General features: G+C 37.1%; 2 protein-coding genes and 2 long non-coding RNA genes across 4 annotated transcripts; all 4 read left to right on the top strand.

Annotated features, from left to right (window-relative positions):
* The first annotated feature begins 1,542 nt into the window (after nt 1-1,542).
* Nucleotides 1,543-2,134, top strand: LOC131978128 (uncharacterized). The gene is made up of 3 exons (XR_009394937.1): nt 1,543-1,661; nt 1,756-1,901; nt 2,000-2,134. It is a non-coding gene; the product is annotated as an uncharacterized LOC131978128 (long non-coding RNA).
* A 655-nt stretch (nt 2,135-2,789) lies between these two features.
* LOC131978235 (uncharacterized) lies at nt 2,790-3,298 on the top strand. Its single transcript, XR_009394945.1, has 3 exons — nt 2,790-2,856; nt 2,951-3,096; nt 3,194-3,298. It is a non-coding gene; the product is annotated as an uncharacterized LOC131978235 (long non-coding RNA).
* A 476-nt stretch (nt 3,299-3,774) lies between these two features.
* Nucleotides 3,775-6,219, top strand: LOC131970566 (uncharacterized; the record flags this gene model as incomplete). Its single annotated transcript, XM_059332026.1, has 4 exons — nt 3,775-3,903; nt 4,661-4,725; nt 4,814-4,956; nt 5,147-6,219. Coding segments are annotated over 4 exons (441 nt in total), but the record flags the coding sequence as incomplete, so codon positions are not given.
* Nucleotides 6,220-11,268: 5,049 nt separating this feature from the next.
* LOC131970476 (5-hydroxytryptamine receptor 4) lies at nt 11,269-14,076 on the top strand. Its single transcript, XM_059331915.1, has 2 exons — nt 11,269-11,333; nt 13,005-14,076. The coding sequence occupies exon 2, from the start codon at nt 13,018-13,020 to the stop codon at nt 14,074-14,076; it is 1,059 nt and encodes a 352-aa protein (XP_059187898.1). The 5' UTR covers nt 11,269-11,333; nt 13,005-13,017.
* The last annotated feature ends 2,738 nt before the right edge of the window (nt 14,077-16,814 follow it).

Raw genomic sequence — 16,814 nt, 5'->3', positions numbered from 1 at the left:
TTATTGGTTATTTTTTATATTTCCCAAATTAGATTCCAAATAATACATTAATGATTAAATGACAGTATATCTCAATATAGCGGCTTTGCTGACTCTGTGTTATTTAAACTTTTATAATGAAATATGTGTTTTAAAATCTAATTCATTCACAGCTGAACGAAGTCTATTCTACAAAGTATGGAGATAGCTTCAACCGGACTGTCATCAAGGGCTTCAGGTATAAAATGTTGCTCACTATTTATTGTTTTTTAAAAAAGCTGTTTTTACTTGTTTGTTAGCATACTGATTTTCCTTTAGTTATTAATGGAAATGGAGAAGAATGTTGTGCTTTCTTTTTATTTGTCTCTTATCAAATGGTTTTACCACAAGTATTATAAACAGTGTACAGAATATTTATTCCAAGTCTGTCAGTCATCCTTGTCATGGACCTTTAGTTAAACAACAATGGGCAAAATAGCTAAATATGTTTTCAACATTTATAAATCACTTTACAAAAATGTTTCTTTCACAGTCAAGGATCCATTGTGGTAGATGCTGAGCTGATTTTCAATAATGTGACAACACTACCAAACGCCAGTTCTGCTGCTGAAACTTTGGTGACTGCAGCTTCCAGCGGAAACTTTTCACTCAATGTCAATGAATCTTCTATCACTACAACCGGTATGACAAAACATTTCTCAATATGTTGAATCCCGTGATCCGTCCAGCACATACTGAATGTATGATGACAAGAATATATTTCAAAACCAGAACAATAATTCTATTGTTAATTGTCACTTTCAGTCGTTTTGCCACCGACTGAAAGTCCAACCACAGTTCCACCTTCAACACCACCAGTCAACATGACGTTAGCCCCCAATGCTACAGACGCACCAACTGCGGCTCCTAACGCTACAGACGCACCAACTGCGGCTCCTAACGCTACAGATGCACCAACTGCGGCTCCTAACGCTACAGAAGCTCCAACTGCAGCTCCTAACGCTACAGAAGCTCCAACTGCAGCTCCTAACGCTACAGCTGCCCCTACTACTACATCAACAGATCCTCCTACATCCAGTGAGGGAACCCTTAGCCTTGCATTTAGTCTCAACCAAACATTTACATCAGATCTCTCCGACTCATCCTCAACGGCATATCAGACTTTAGCTGCAACAGTGGTCAAAGAGGTAAGATGATATAAAAGTAGGGTATGTGTTTCACATGTTTTACATTATAGTTAAAGAGTTCAATTCACTGAAAAATTGCAAATTTTAGGCTTTGGAAATAAATCTGGTCATTATACACACTGTATATACTTGCATTGCAACACTGATTTTAATTTAAATATGGTCATTCTATCTGTCCATAAAATTGGCATTTTGAAGCAGTAAAAGTTAATATTGTTCTATAAATTGCTGGTTTTATTCCATAATTGCCCCAGCTTTTGATAGTTTGGTACTTTTGGTTTGGAATCTGACAGGTTATACATAGGTATGTATGCATATCTGTATGTGTGGAAGTTCGAGTGTGTAAGCCTGACACTCACAGCCTCAAAACCAAACTTGTGTATCTGTTGTACTCATATAAATTGCAAATGACAGTAATGTTGTCTTTCAGATTAACACAGTGGGTACTAAAATTTACGGATCATCTTACAGCCGCTCCATCATTAACTCATTTACGTAAGACTGAATTTCAATCCCTCACACATTTTTTCTAGACATTACCCAGTTACTTGCTTTTAAAAAGTGTTGCTTTTTCTCATTGACATTATAGGAGTGGATCTGTGAAAGTCGAATCAACCCTTGTGTTCAAAGATAAGAGCTCAGTTCCTTCTGCAAGCAATGCAACTTCAGAATTCAGCAGCGAGCTTACTAGCAGTTCCACCTCCCTGAACATTGTCTCTGGCAGCGTTAGTGCAAGTAAGTAATTAGAGAGTTCAATATCAAGCCTCAATTTGTTAAAATTATGTGAACGGTTCAGTGTCATTTTAATTAAAAAATAATCGTTGTTGGTACAGCTTCTACTTCAACTGCATCCACTGCTGCACCTACTACAGCTGCCCCTACCGCAGCCCCTACTGCAGCTCCTACTGCAGCTCCTAACGCTACAGAAGCTCCAACTGCGGCTCCTAACGCTACAGAAGCTCCAACTGCGGCTCCTAACGCTACAGAAGCTCCAACTGCAGCTCCTAACGCTACAGAAGCTCCAACTGCGGCTCCTAACGCTACAGCTGCCCCCACTACTACATCAACAGATCCTCCTACATCCAGTGAGGGAACCCTTAGCCTTGCATTTAGTCTCAACCAAACATTTACATCAGATCTCTCCGACTCATCCTCAACAGCATATCAGACTTTAGCTGCAACAGTGGTCAAAGAGGTAAGATGATATAAAAGTAGGGTATGTGTTTCACATGTTTTACATTATAGTTAAAGAGTTCAATCCACTGAAAAATCGCAAATTTTAGGCTTTGGAAATAAATCTGGTCATTATACACACTGTATATACTTGCATTGCAACATTGATGTTAATTTAAATTTGGTCATTCTATCTGTCCATAAAATTGGCATTTTGAAGCAGTAAAAGTTAACATTGTTCTATAAATTGCTGGTTTTATTCCATAATTGCCCCAGCTTTTGATAGTTTGGTACTTTTGGTTTGGAATCTGACAGGTTATACATAGGTATGTATGCATATCTGTATGTGTGGAAGTTCGAGTGTGTAAGCCTGACACTCACAGCCTCAAAACCAAACTTGTGTATCTGTTGTACTCATATAAATTGCAAATGACAGTAATGTTGTCTTTCAGATTAACACAGTGGGTACTAAAATTTACGGATCATCTTACAGCCGCTCCATCATTAACTCATTTACGTAAGACTGAATTTCAATCCCTCACACATTTTTTCTAGACATTACCCAGTTACTTGCTTTTAAAAAGTGTTGCTTTTTCTCATTGACATTACAGGAGTGGATCTGTGAAAGTCGAATCAACCCTTGTGTTCAAAGATAAGAGCTCAGTTCCTTCTGCAAGCAATGCAACTTCAGAATTCAGCAGCGAGCTTACTAGCAGTTCCACCTCCCTGAACATTGTCTCTGGCAGCGTTAGTGCAAGTAAGTAATTAGAGAATTCAATATCAAGCCTCAATTTGTTAAAAATATGTGAACGGTTCAGTGTCATATTAATTAAAAATAATCGTTGTTGGTACAGCTTCTACTTCAACTGCATCCACTGCTGCACCTACTACAGCTGCCCATACCGCAGCCCCTACTGCAGCTCCTACTGCAGCTCCTAACGCTACAGAAGCTCCAACTGCAGCTCCTAACGCTACAGAAGCTCCAACTGCGGCTCCTAACGCTACAGAAGCTCCAACTGCTGCTCCAACCGCAGCTCCAACTGCAGCTCCTAACGCTACAGAAGGTCCAATCACAGCTCCAACTGCGGCTCCTAACGCTACAGAAGCTCCAACTGCTGCTCCAACCGCAGCTCCAACTGCAGCTCCTAACGCTACAGAAGGTCCAATCACAGCTCCAACTGCGGCTCCTAACGCTACAGAAGCTCCAACTGCGGCTCCAACCGCAGCTCCTACCGCAGCTCCAACCGCAGCTCCTACCGCAGCTCCAACTGCAGCTCCTACCGCAGCTCCTACCGCAGCTCCAACCGCAGCTCCTACCGCAGCTCCAACCGCAGCTCCTACCGCAGCTCCTACCGCAGCTCCAACCGCAGCTCCTACCGCAGCTCCTACCGCAGCTCCTACCACAGCTCCTACTGATGCCACCACCACTGCATCAACAGACCCCCCTTCATCCAGTGAGGGAACCCTTGGCCTTACTTTTAGTCTTAACCAAACATTTACATCAGATCTCTCCGACTCATCCTCAACAGCATACAAGACTCTCTCCGCAACAGTGATCAAAGAGGTAAGATGTCTATGCAGTATAATAGTATTGCAAATAAATTGAGATTTTACTTCATAAAAATAATGCACACTGAATATAAGAAAACTCTTGCTCCTAACATTTTTTTCCTTGATCTTGATTATTTAATCTGTCCCCTCATTTTCATTCAGAAACAACAAAAAAACAACATTATTCTCTGAGTTCTTGTTATTCCCTATTTACTTAATTGCCAAAATATATTTGTTTTTGAGTCCAGTAACCATTTTTTGATCTTTGAAACAAATACAGATAATGAGGGTTAAGGTAAACATTTTAGGTTTTGTAACCTCCAAAAAGAACAAAACAAGTTACATGACGACTCATTGTGCTTGAGAATTCTGGCAATTATTAGATTTTCCATACTATTTGAAATTAGCTCTATTACATCAAAAGAATAAGTACCAAACTAATAAAAAAATGCTGTCATAAGAAGGCAAACATATATATATGCAATATTTTCAATGAAAGCCTGTAGTAAAATTATGCAAGAGCTTTGTAGCTCATAGAGCTATTAGATATGCACCAGCCATGTTTAAAGATTAAATATATACATTTCCACGCACAGCCCCTAAACTGAGGTCGAGCCCAGATTCCGCAGTGGCTCCCTTGCCATTGTCTTTATACCTCAGCAACATTTCTGCTTTGCAGGACAACAAGAGAGCTTCAGCATTTGTGGTATTGGTGCTTGCGGTTATGTGTTGTAATTTTAATTGCAAATAACAGTAATGTTGTATTTCAGGTAAACAAAGTGGGTAAAAACCTCTATGGATCATCTTTTGAACGCACCATTGTTAACGGATTCACGTAAGACTGAATTTAAATCACTCAATTACTTTTGCTTTACATTTGCTGTTCACCTACCTTAAAAGACTTTTTCTCTCTATCATTATAGGAGTGGATCAGTGATAGTCAACTCGACCCTTGTGTTCACAAATCAAAGCTCAGTTCCTTCAGCTAGCGATGCAAGTACACAATTCAGCAGTGGTCTCTCAAGCTCCACCTCCCTGAATATTATAGCAGGCAGCGTTTCTGCAGGTAAGTTATTGGAGACTTAAATAAAATAATTGAATTCATCTTACAATGTCATACTTGTAATTCTCTGTTTATTTTGAAGTATAAAAATACAATGAGAGCTTGAGGTTGGGAAGTATATTCTTTGTTAGCCTGTATTTCCAACTTTGAAGAATTTCACTGACTACAACCTGCACTTTTCTAAATATTTCAGAGTCGACAACAACATCAAGCAGTCCTCCTCGGCCCACAATGGGCTCATTGGCAGTCTTTTCACTAACAGTGCTGGCTGTGGCACAGATGCTGATAGACTTATAACCAGCAGCCAAGGCAATGACTTGGTACAATAACTTTTACTGTGCTACCAAGTGTGGGAAAAAAGGAATGTACCAATGAAACAAAAAGCAGAAGACATAAGTGTACATGATGAAATTTACCAAGAATTTATGGAGATGTGTGCTGTATGTCAAAGATTGAGAAAGTTTTCCAGTATTTTCCACATTTGATGATACAATCACTTGTGTTTTTATTCCATTTTATTTAAAGAACTGATCATTTAGATTGTAATAGAAGTAATCAAAGATACCATATTTGATACTTTTTATGCATTTTTGTTGCAGATGCCTTTTATTGTATTGATTTTTTTAATATCCTTCTCTCTTTGCTATTTTTCATTTGGCTTGGTTGAAAAGATCACATTTATAGAGGATAATGTACTAAGTATTTATTTCCGATTGAAACCATTGTATGATTCAGAAGGCCATATCTAATGCAGTTAATGTAGTGTGGTGCCAAAGCTAATGGTGTGGAGCTAACAGGATTTGATGCTGAAAACTAATAATTCATATTACGTCTGAGACCAACCATTGATGTTGGATATATTTAACTATGAAGACGACCTTTCCCTAACCATAACCATGTCGGTAGCTTGACTTAATGACACCACAACAACCATGAAAAATTGTTGCCATTGAACATTCAAATAAGTTGCCATACAACATAATGTTGGGTTTGACAGAATTGTCCAGTATCAAGTGAACAGTGTGGCAAGCAGATTTCTGAATATGAGTTTAAAAATGTCCAGGTACCATCATAAAATTTAAGAAGATTTGTAACTGATTATTACTTTGAATTGTATACCGGTTCTTTCTGTTTATTTTTGAGGAGGGGAATAATAATAAATATGTTTATGTTAATCAATAAAATATTAAATTGTTAATAACCCAATTGGTTTTTCAAATTATTTTTTTATTTTTATTGGTCAGTGAAAAGGAAGATTTGAACATTTAGCGGTGTGGTGGACGTGTGATTCTCAAAGTTAGATTGTCAGTAAACTGTCAGGGGTTCCCTGAAAATCATTTTAGATTCATTAATTTCAACTCTCATAATATGCATTTATTTATTTATTTATTTTTCCTTAAAAGTTCAATAATAGTTCATTTTAAGTTTTTAAATCTATAACGGTTCATGGATTACATTATAATCTAATACATCTATAACTCTTAGAATCTGCAAATATGTTTAACACATCTAATATCTCTGATACATTTTTCTTATTCTTTCACATAATTGAGATGACAGAAGTGTTAAAAATAGGCTGGCTCAAATTATTCCAAGGAACATACATGAGGAGGTCCTTGCTTTCTGTCTTGTAAGAGGTCCTTAGTTTAAAAAAAACAACAGATATCCACTGCTAAACAGTTATATGATGACAGAACCAAACCTTTCCAAACATTTTTCTGTATTGAACTGTCAGAAACAACATTAACAGTCATTGCCAAGACCTAGAGTAGTTCTCAAGGGAATACAATGGAGTGCTTCATAATGTGGAAATGAAAGCACATGTTGAAAAACCTTTAGTAAACTTAGGAAAAAAACAATACCCATATTGAAAGGGTACTTGTCCATTACTTTCTGTATGATTTACACGGTGACTCAGCAAAATATGTATAAATGTCTTCACAATTAGGACTCATGTTTTAAAGGTGTTTGCTATGATTTGTTATTGGACCCTGGTACCAGTTACAGTAAGGTGAAAGCAATAAATGCACAGTCAGCTTTTGGTGATAATTTCTACCCCATACCAACTTTTAATTATAAAATGTTCTTCCTGTTGCTTGGCATATGATTACATTATCAGTTGTGTTATCTTTGGAATAGTGACCACAGCTTTTATATGAGATACAGAGAACAATATCAATTTCAACACTGCGGGATAAGTCAAAAAGAGGCTAATTTAAATTAGATTTTTAGGTAAAATAATATATATGTACAGTACTGTTCAAAAGTTTTAGGCGGGTGGGAAAAATGCTGTAAAATAAGAATGCTTTCAAAAATAGAAATGATGATCAATTAACAAAATGCAAAATGAGTGAACAGAAGAAAAATCTAAATCAAATAAATATTTGGTGTGACATGCACCCTTTGCCTTCAAACCAACATCAATTCTTCTCTGCATTTTTTTCACACCCGCCTAAGACTTTGCCACAGTACTGTTTAATTTTTTCAATCTAAGCTTGAATGTTTTCTCTCTTTTTTTGTTATCAAACCTGTAATTGTCACCCAAATAATTTGACAGAAATCATCATCTGAACTCAAAGGTGAAAGAGTGAAAAACAGCTTACACCTCTTTCACATTTAGTTTTTTTCTTACTAAAGCACACAGTTGTAACAGTAACAACACACTAACTAGAGGAGTAAATAACTTACAGAAGGTTACACTTGGAAGTGTGATTGTGAAGTACATTTTGCACTGGTATAATCATTTCAAACAGCATTAGGAGTATTGTCTTTGGCAATGCTATTTTCACAGAGTTGAGTCATGGAGAACTTAAGGACTATTTGTCCTCAGAGGGGCTCTTGATTTTACAGTAGTGAAAACAGTAATAACACAAAATAAAAAGCAATACATTACAACATATAGAATATACGGTAACACTTTCTATGAAGACTACATCTATAGTGCATTATGAGCGCATTCATAGTGAATTATAATGCTCATTATAATCAATCATAATGCATTATGACTGCATTCATAAACACATATAAAGCTTCATGATGCACTATATCAACAGTTATAAATATAGCTTATAATGACTTATAAATCCAAGTGTCTTATGAGTGCTCTTGACTGGTTATAAACTACAGGCTGACTGATGAGGCTTATAATACATTACAACTACTCATACCCCTCTATACACACACCTCAACAATCAGTTGTTATAAGGACTCATAGGATGCCATAAGTATAAATAAATGATCAATGTATGCTTTAAGTAAAGTGAGGTTCATATAGACGCATCTATAATGCAGTACAGCTAATCATGATGTTTCATTGTTGGCGTTAAGTAAAGTGTAACACATTTTCATTATCTATACTGCATTACAGATGCGTCTATATGAACCTCACTTTACTTAAAGCATACATTGATCATTTATTTATACTTATGGCATCCTATGAGTCCTTATAACAATTGATTGTTGAGGTGTGTGTATAGAGGGGTATGAGTAGTTGTAATGCATTATAAGCCTCATCAGTCAGCCTGTAGTTTATAACCAGTCAAGAGCACTCATAAGACACTTGGATTTATAAGTCATTATAAGCTATATTTATAACTGTTGATATAGTGCATCATGAAGCTTTATATGTGTTTATGAGTGCAGTCATAATGCATTATGATTGACTATAATGAGCATTATAATTCACTATGAATGCGCTCATAATGCACCATAGATGTAGTCTTCATAGAAAGTGTTACCGAAAATACTAATTACACATGGCAGCTCAAAAGCATTTCTAATGGTAGCAGTTAAAGATATTTGCAAGAAATATTGCTCTGTTAGTACAAACCTAATAATAAATAGTTTTCAGAGAGACTGTTACTGTTGTATGTTCAAATATATTCATCACTTATGTGAGTATGAATTAGGGTCTCACCTTAAAGTGGGGTTTTAATATCAAAGCAAAAGACTCCATGATAAGTGTAATTTGTGCATAAATTATATTATAACTACAAATTGTGCAGTCAAGTGGTTGCTATTGACTTGTCATGTTCCAATTATGTGCATGCAATAGGAATGACACACCAGAAGAGGGCTGTATTGCCCCAAAGATTGTCCAGTCATGTGTCCAGCTTGCCTAAAATGTTTTATTTACAGTTTTTTCGTGCTCTGTTAGTCAAGGTCAAGCAGCTCTACCATCACTCCTGGCCTAAAGAAAGTAACAATAAAAATAAATGAATTATTGTTCTGAATTTGTCCAACAAAGGGGAACAAAGCCTGTGTAACTATCCAGAATAAAAACTGAAAATCAGAAATAAAATTTGAATTGTTCTCCAAAGGTGCAATCACATTTATTGTCTTATATTTCTTGTCCTATCAGTGAATGAAGGCAAGACACCATAGATAGACTAATCTAAATGGTGTTAACAAGTACAGATCACTGATGAATGTCAATCAGAAACAAAGTTCTCAGAACAGAAGACTATTTACTTCAATGAAGCACTACAAAAGTCAATCAATCAGTCACTTTTATAGTAAATAAAAATATATTTTTTAAATGTTTTGGCTCTTGATGATGTTTTCAGCATTTCAAAATTTTACTGAAGACTTGGCTAAAGAGACTGTGTATAGTCACAAAGCACCATTGGAAGCACCATTGAGTGGAGAAAGGCAAATAAATCTAATTTCCCCTACATTACACAAAATACAGAAAAAAATGTTTGAATCAGTCAGAACTTGTCCAACAACAAACTTGTGCCAAATTCCCACCCTGTCTGTTAAAATACTTAATCTGCCAGTTATATTTTCCAGGAAAAGTAACTGGCAAATGGATTTTGTTCACATTGTTTTTATTAAAAGAAAACATAATTCTGTCTTCATTATGCTCCTCTTAAAACACATTGGCAAATTATTAAAATGTGTAAATATTGTAAGAACACAGTGTTACAAATTCATACAAAGTCCAGAATGATATTAAACAAATGTAAAGCATGATATAGAGGGATAGTACCAATAACCATCATTACACAGTTGATAATGAAATGTGTAATATCAGATAGGTCACTTCATTTGCTCCTTAGTAGTGCAACAAATCAACCTCTGCCCACTCTTGTTTGAAAAACAAAAGAACAGATGTGCAGCCAGTCTACCCTGTCTGCAAAGCACACTTGCATTACACATATGAATGACTGGTCTGAAAAAACACTAGCTATTGAGCCAATGTGCCTTTTATTGCACCCTTCATTAAAAATCCCCCATGTTTAATTAGAACACATCCGCCACACTTGAGATACGTCTGTCACTGGCTGAGGCCCAAGGTATTCAAGCTTGGCAGGATTGGCTGTGCTCTGCCGCTCACTGAAACACATGAAAGGGATGATGAGAGCTGTTTTAATGTTATGGAGAAAGAGAAGTTGCACTCGTGCAAACTCACAAAAATGAGAATCAGATTATAAGTATCCACTCATTCTGGGTTGACTTGTTTTTTCCACCAGCATTGTGAATGTTTCACACGTGTTCAATAAAGACATACGATATCATAATTGTTTGTGTGTTATTAGGTTAAGCACACTATGTTTGTCTATACCTGGGACTTAGATGCAGGTCAGATAACATTTTATGACAAATTCATGTAGAAAACTAAGTCATATTTAAGGGGTTCACATACTTGCCACTGTATCATGGACATCAATCCAACAGTTGCTTAGACATTTTACCTAAAAAACAAAAATGTCAACATGCTGGTGGCACTATCAGATAAGTCAGAGATCACCAAAGTCAGGAGGAATCACCCTCTCGAGACAATGATTGTGTGTACTACAATTTCACAGAAATTCAGTCTGGATCAAAGTGGTGGACCAGGGCGTGACCAATACAGGATTTTCTAGGCCGATATTTATTTTTGAAGTGTAAAATTGATCAATTGTCAATATGGCAGCTGACTCTTTAGATTATAATATAGCGTATATATTAAGGGTTCACACTTTCTCTGGAGGAAATTAACACTGTGTTTAAGTACACGGTATATTCAGCCTGAAGAAAATTCAGTTTATGGATTAATCAATAGCCTTAATTACAGGGTTATGTTCTTACATTGGTTTGGTGTCAAATGTCCTGTATTCATAGGGGCCTACTACTTCACAAATATGCACTTTTCAAAAATGATAAAGGCTACAGATACAGATACTGTTCCACCCTTATATTACAATAAGAAGTGAATTATCAGTCATTTGAACTGAGTTGGCAGGGGAGTTGGCAGCAGACTGTATTTTGTTACTGTGGTTATTGTTGCATGCGTTCATTACAGCCCACTTCCCAGCTCTCCCATCCCTCTCGTCTCCGTGTAAAAGGTGCAGTAGGATTCAGACATGAGGACAGGCGATCAGCGCTCTTCATTCCAGGTGAGTGTCGCTGTTTACGCAGTTTTCTCCTAGTGTCTGATTTGTTTTTAAACTGAATTCAATAGACCTTTTTGGCATGCTTACATCAATAAATAACCTGATTTGTAGTAACTGAGCTGCTCTTCGTGGAATCAGATAGTAAGATGCAGAATCCTACTGAATTTGTGATATTTTACATTATTTTAGTTTGCCTTTTTTCAGAGTTGCAGTAACTATATTCTTATCAATTAAAAAAGGGAATTTCTTGCTTTGATATTATATATTACAATTTAATTTGTGTCTCAATATTATACTTATAGTATTGTCTTCTCTAGTATTGCTGCACTGCAAAAGATGTAACCACCAACAATACATTTTAACAGCCAAAAAGAATGTCTTTGAACCAAATATCTTCAGGTATTTGTATTACCAAACTTAATTTTGTATATTCAAAATCTTTACAATATATATAAGCTTGGCAGTAAGACATATTAAGCTTTAACATTATTATAGGATTAATTATTGTCTACTGGCAGTATGAATCACTAAATTAACATGACATTAACATGATTTTTTGACAATGCCAGAGAGGGGGTGAGACTAATACAACTGTGTGGTTCTTGAAGGCTTGATTTTTTTAACATAAACAGAAAGATGAGGAGGGCGAAAGGGAACAATGGCCACTGAAGTGCCCTCCCTACCTACCTGAAGAGGGAAGTGGCAGAGTTTCAGGGACCACATACAAAATATATCAATCTCAGAAAGAAAAAAAATGTTTTGTACCAGATTTGGCTACTAATTTCTATCTGTAGTCCCTGTGCAGGTGACAGGAAACAATGATGGATAGGATCTATGTAGTGAATAAAAAATATTAAATTTATTTATTTATTAGCCTTGATGATCTGTGTTGGTTCCACTCAACAATTCTACACGGCAAACAAAAACTTCCCTTTCCCATCACCACTGCACGGTCCCTGTGGTGTTCATTAAAACCTTTTCCAAGTCAGCTGGAACATCTGCTCCCTGTTCACACCGCTGGCACTGGAAATCTACTGTTCCTTCACAGTGATCTGTGCTCTGCTGAGTGAGATATTATAATGTGCAATGAATGAATCCAGAGAAATAAAACTCCATAAATGCATAATTATTCCCAGCGGCAAACACAGTTGCAACATTAAATAAATTACAAATAATATTCCACAATTCTAATGATTTTTGTACTTTTTTTCAGACCTGATGACTCATACGGAGAATGCCCTTCCTACTCAGTGTGTTTTCTGACACTTCAGAGTTGTGTTTAGAAGAATAATGCAAAAACTGACTAATATCACTCTCCTCATTATATTAAGATCAGTGTTGATGAGAAGAACATCTGGTTTTTGCTCTCCACACCAAGCAAAGAGATGGTGTTTTAGATAAGGCAACTATTCAGAACAAGAGCTTTTTTTAGGGCTCACAGTTACTTGTGATTCCTACGTCTAAGTAAAGTTTACAGCATAGGGATTAATTGATGAGAAGTTGCCATGGAACAGCGACTGAGTCAAAACAAACAGAATTCTGGGTGGTTTGTCAATTTTTTCATTGTTAATGTACCATAAAGGAGTGTAGGCAAAGTGGTATGAAACGCCTCACTTACTGCAAAATCAGATCAAAACACTCATTACTTACAACTGTATCTGTGTGTTTTGGCAGGTTTGATTAGACCATGGATAACAGCAGCTTGGACTTGCTCGGAGACGCTAACACTTCCCTTCAGATTGAACTTGAGTCCTGCACTACATTGAGGAATCAGGCCTCTCGTATTTTCCTGTATGCTCTACTCTCTGTTGGCGTCGTCTGCACAGTGGTGGGCAACTTCCTGGTGGTCTTGTCCATTGCCTACTTCAAGCAGCTGCAGTCACCCACAAACTCCTTCGTCATGTCCCTGGCAGTGGCTGACTGCCTTGTTGGCCTTGTAGTGATGCCGTATAGTATGATCCGGACCGTGGAGGGATGCTGGTACTTTGGTGCCCTTTTTTGTCGCCTTCACTCCAGCCTAGATGTCATGCTCTGCACTGCCTCTATATTCCATCTCAGCTGCATTGCCTTCGACCGCTACTACGCTGTCTGCAACCCACTAGTTTACTCTTTAAAGATGTCCCGCAGTCGGGTAGCTCTCCTTATTGTCGTATGTTGGGCTGTTCCCATGCTCATTTCCTTTGGCCCCATAATGCTAGATCTCCATGTTGCTGGGGTGGACATCCAGCTGCCTCAAGATGTTTGCGTGTTCTTGGTCAATCGCATTTATGCTGTCATGGCTTCCTTGGTAGCCTTTTACTTGCCGATGGCTATCATGCTAATAGCCTATTGGAAGATCTTTAAAGCTGCTAAACGTCAGGCCATGCAGATCAGCGCCATGGAAAGCCAGATGGCTGCCGGAGTAGGAAAAGACTCGAGCAAGAAACAAAGACACCGAAACACTATGAGGAGGGAAAGAAAGGCAGCAAAAACTTTGGGTATCATCATGGGAGTGTTCTTAATCTTCTGGATGCCCTTCTTCACGGTCAACATTGTGGACCCCTTTATTGAATACAGCACAGAGGTGGTCGTCTGGGATATATTTTTGTGGCTTGGATATATCAACTCATCTCTAAATCCCTTCCTGTACGGTTTCTTCAACCGTTCTTTCCGTAGGGCATTCCTCATGTTCATTGGCTGCAGGGTTTGCCTGCCTGGAACCTCCCCTGGGATGGAGTTGTCACACACTCGAAAAGAGGCAAAGTAATGTGCAGATCAACAATGAACTATGAATAGTATCTGTATATTTTGTGCTTGCATGCAAATATCTATGAACAGTAATGGCAAGATCATTTTTTGTGACACAGTGGCACTATTCAATGCTCCAATAACCAGTTTTTGTCAACATCATGGAAAATGTGTTTAAATAAGGAAGAAATATATTCATGTGGTAAGAAACATAAGTAACGTGGGACTGTCACCAACCATGCCTTTACCATGATGTGTGAAATCACCTCTCTTCCAATTCCATTTTTAAGTCAGCCTTGTCTCTGAAAAATTACGCTCCATGCAACAAAACTGCATTGTCGTTTTCAAGGGATATGTATTTTCTCCCAGATCATGTTTGCTTTTGACTTATCACAAATATGTTTCCAGTAAAAGTCTACAAGTCCGCGTTGGGAGGAGGTCAGGATCATTGCTAATAAACACTAGACTTGTTCTATTATTCATGTGGAACCTACGTTTGTCACATTAGTCACATAATAGACATAAAATACTTCTTTTAAACTAAATACCATAATATTCTCCTACACCTAATCAAGTAGTTTTATTGCCTTGACCTAACCAAACTTCCTAACCAAAATATGGATGTAGTCTCCATTACATTGCTCATATGTTTCCAAAAAGCCAATATAAATCGCAATGTGGGTGGCTTGAGCTGATGCCATCTTGGCAGTGCCTGAGTGCCAAGAGTGACCTCAGATAGGCCGAATAAAGTCTGGTTGCTGAAACACACCATCTGTGACAGCAGCTCCCACCTGTCAATCAAAGTCACTTGAGTCACTTGAGCAGTAAGTAAACATCGCTCACAGTAATCATGAACTGGGAAATTATCTATAGGGACCAAAAACACTTTGTATCTGGTTGTAAACATGTTTGTTTCTGCTGTAAAGTTGAACATTTTAACACAGGATTTATTGAGATTGACTCGCTTTTAGAGCCTCAAGTGGCCTTTCAAGGAACTGCAGTTTTAATCATTTACATTTTGTCTCAATTTTAACCCCATAGGTGCTGCTTAGATTAAAAGTGCAACCATAATCTGGGTGAGAATATGTTTCCCTCCAAAAAATAATTGAAATTGCAGTTTTGTATACATGATTTTTTCCCCCAGTGAATTAGCTGTGGATTATGTCCATGAGTTAGCCTTTGAAGAACAGTTGAGGACCTGCAGGAATGATTTGGCAACATGGTGATCTACCTGTCAGTTACAATGTACCCCATGTATATATAGCTAGAATCACAACTGTATGTGTTTATTTAAGAAATATGGCCCTTGAAAAATCATTTTTTCAAATTTAAAAAGCGATGCTTGAAATGGATCCAAGCGGAAGGCAGTAAAGAAAGGACCTAGAAATTGCTACAACTGAAAAGAAGAGGAGTATCAAAGCTCATTGAAACCATAGACAACAGGTTTTTACAGGAGAGAAAATAATCATTGAGACTGAAAAAAGAAAAAGGCAAAGGTTTGAAAGATGTGCAAGGCAAGACCCGAAGAGACCACGTCACTTCATGGAGCTTCACAGGAACGACACAGCAGAGATCACATCTCAGGTAAAAACCTTATTGATACTTAATTCTGCTCTTCTGTTCAAACTTTGTCTCAATCCGGATTAACATCCGGTGATGTTAAAGCTGACAGAAATGTAGACCTTTAGTATCACAGACTTTAGCCCATATCACAGAGGTTGACAGTAATATCTGTAATAAGGGTTCAAATAGATGATTATTCATTTGTGTTATTGATTGTCCTTTGTATGTCCAGCAGAACAGGAGGGTCAGGCCTTCAGATGACTGCAGGTTGTAACAGTAACAACATTCTGATGAAGCGAGTGAAGGGGCACAAGTTTGAAGGTAAGTGTGTGAAATTTGACTGTGTTGACACTGTTAATCTGTATAATTTTGCTGCCAGATCTGCTCAGGAGTTACACAATCCCTGACCTGTAAGTGCATTTTGCAAGTGAAGGAGGAGCAGTAATGGGTGCAGTTAAAAATTGCAGTTTTTGGCCAATGAGCAAAATTAAAATTCTGTGAATGAAAAAAAACAGCTGACTTTATTCAAATCACCCAATCAAATATTTGTAAAATAAACTTGATCCACCAAATGACAAAATTATTTTTAAACAAGGATAAATCAAAACCAGTTAAACACAGTACCCCTGTATATTTCACCTCTATAGATGTTTCAAGCAACTTCTGGCAAAACCTCAGTGATTAAAATGACATATTTTGACAGCTGATGATATGAGCTGAACTGTTGCATGCTTGAAAAATGAGCAGCACAGCAGCAGTTTTCTGCCTTGTGTGATTCATTGTTGATGCTTTTGCAATACAAAAACAACGATATCACCCTTAAACCAATTAATTACTAAAATGTTAAATTTAGACACTTGGCCACCTTCATTGTGCTCCTGCCAGGTTCAGCTCAAAGAATAATCCATCCAAATGTGCCTCTTGATGTAAAAATATGATAAAAATATAAAACCATGATGAACATGACTTAGTGTCTAATCCTGAATCGTGAAGATATATCTCAGCACTAAAAAAGAACACAGATCATTTCCACTGTATAATATTTTGATGGCTTAAATGTATATAGGAATGAAATTTGTATTTGCAAATCTGAAAAATTAAGTTAAAATGTCTATGAAATGACTATTATATCTGAGCATATTTTACTCTAATTTTTGCTAATTTCATATTTAATATAATTTAATTGTGTTTTCT

The sequence above is a fragment of the Centropristis striata genome, chromosome 1 (assembly GCF_030273125.1).
Source record: "Centropristis striata isolate RG_2023a ecotype Rhode Island chromosome 1, C.striata_1.0, whole genome shotgun sequence".
Lineage (NCBI taxonomy): Eukaryota > Metazoa > Chordata > Actinopteri > Perciformes > Serranidae > Centropristis > Centropristis striata.
This window is presented reverse-complemented; position numbering and strand designations above follow the sequence as displayed.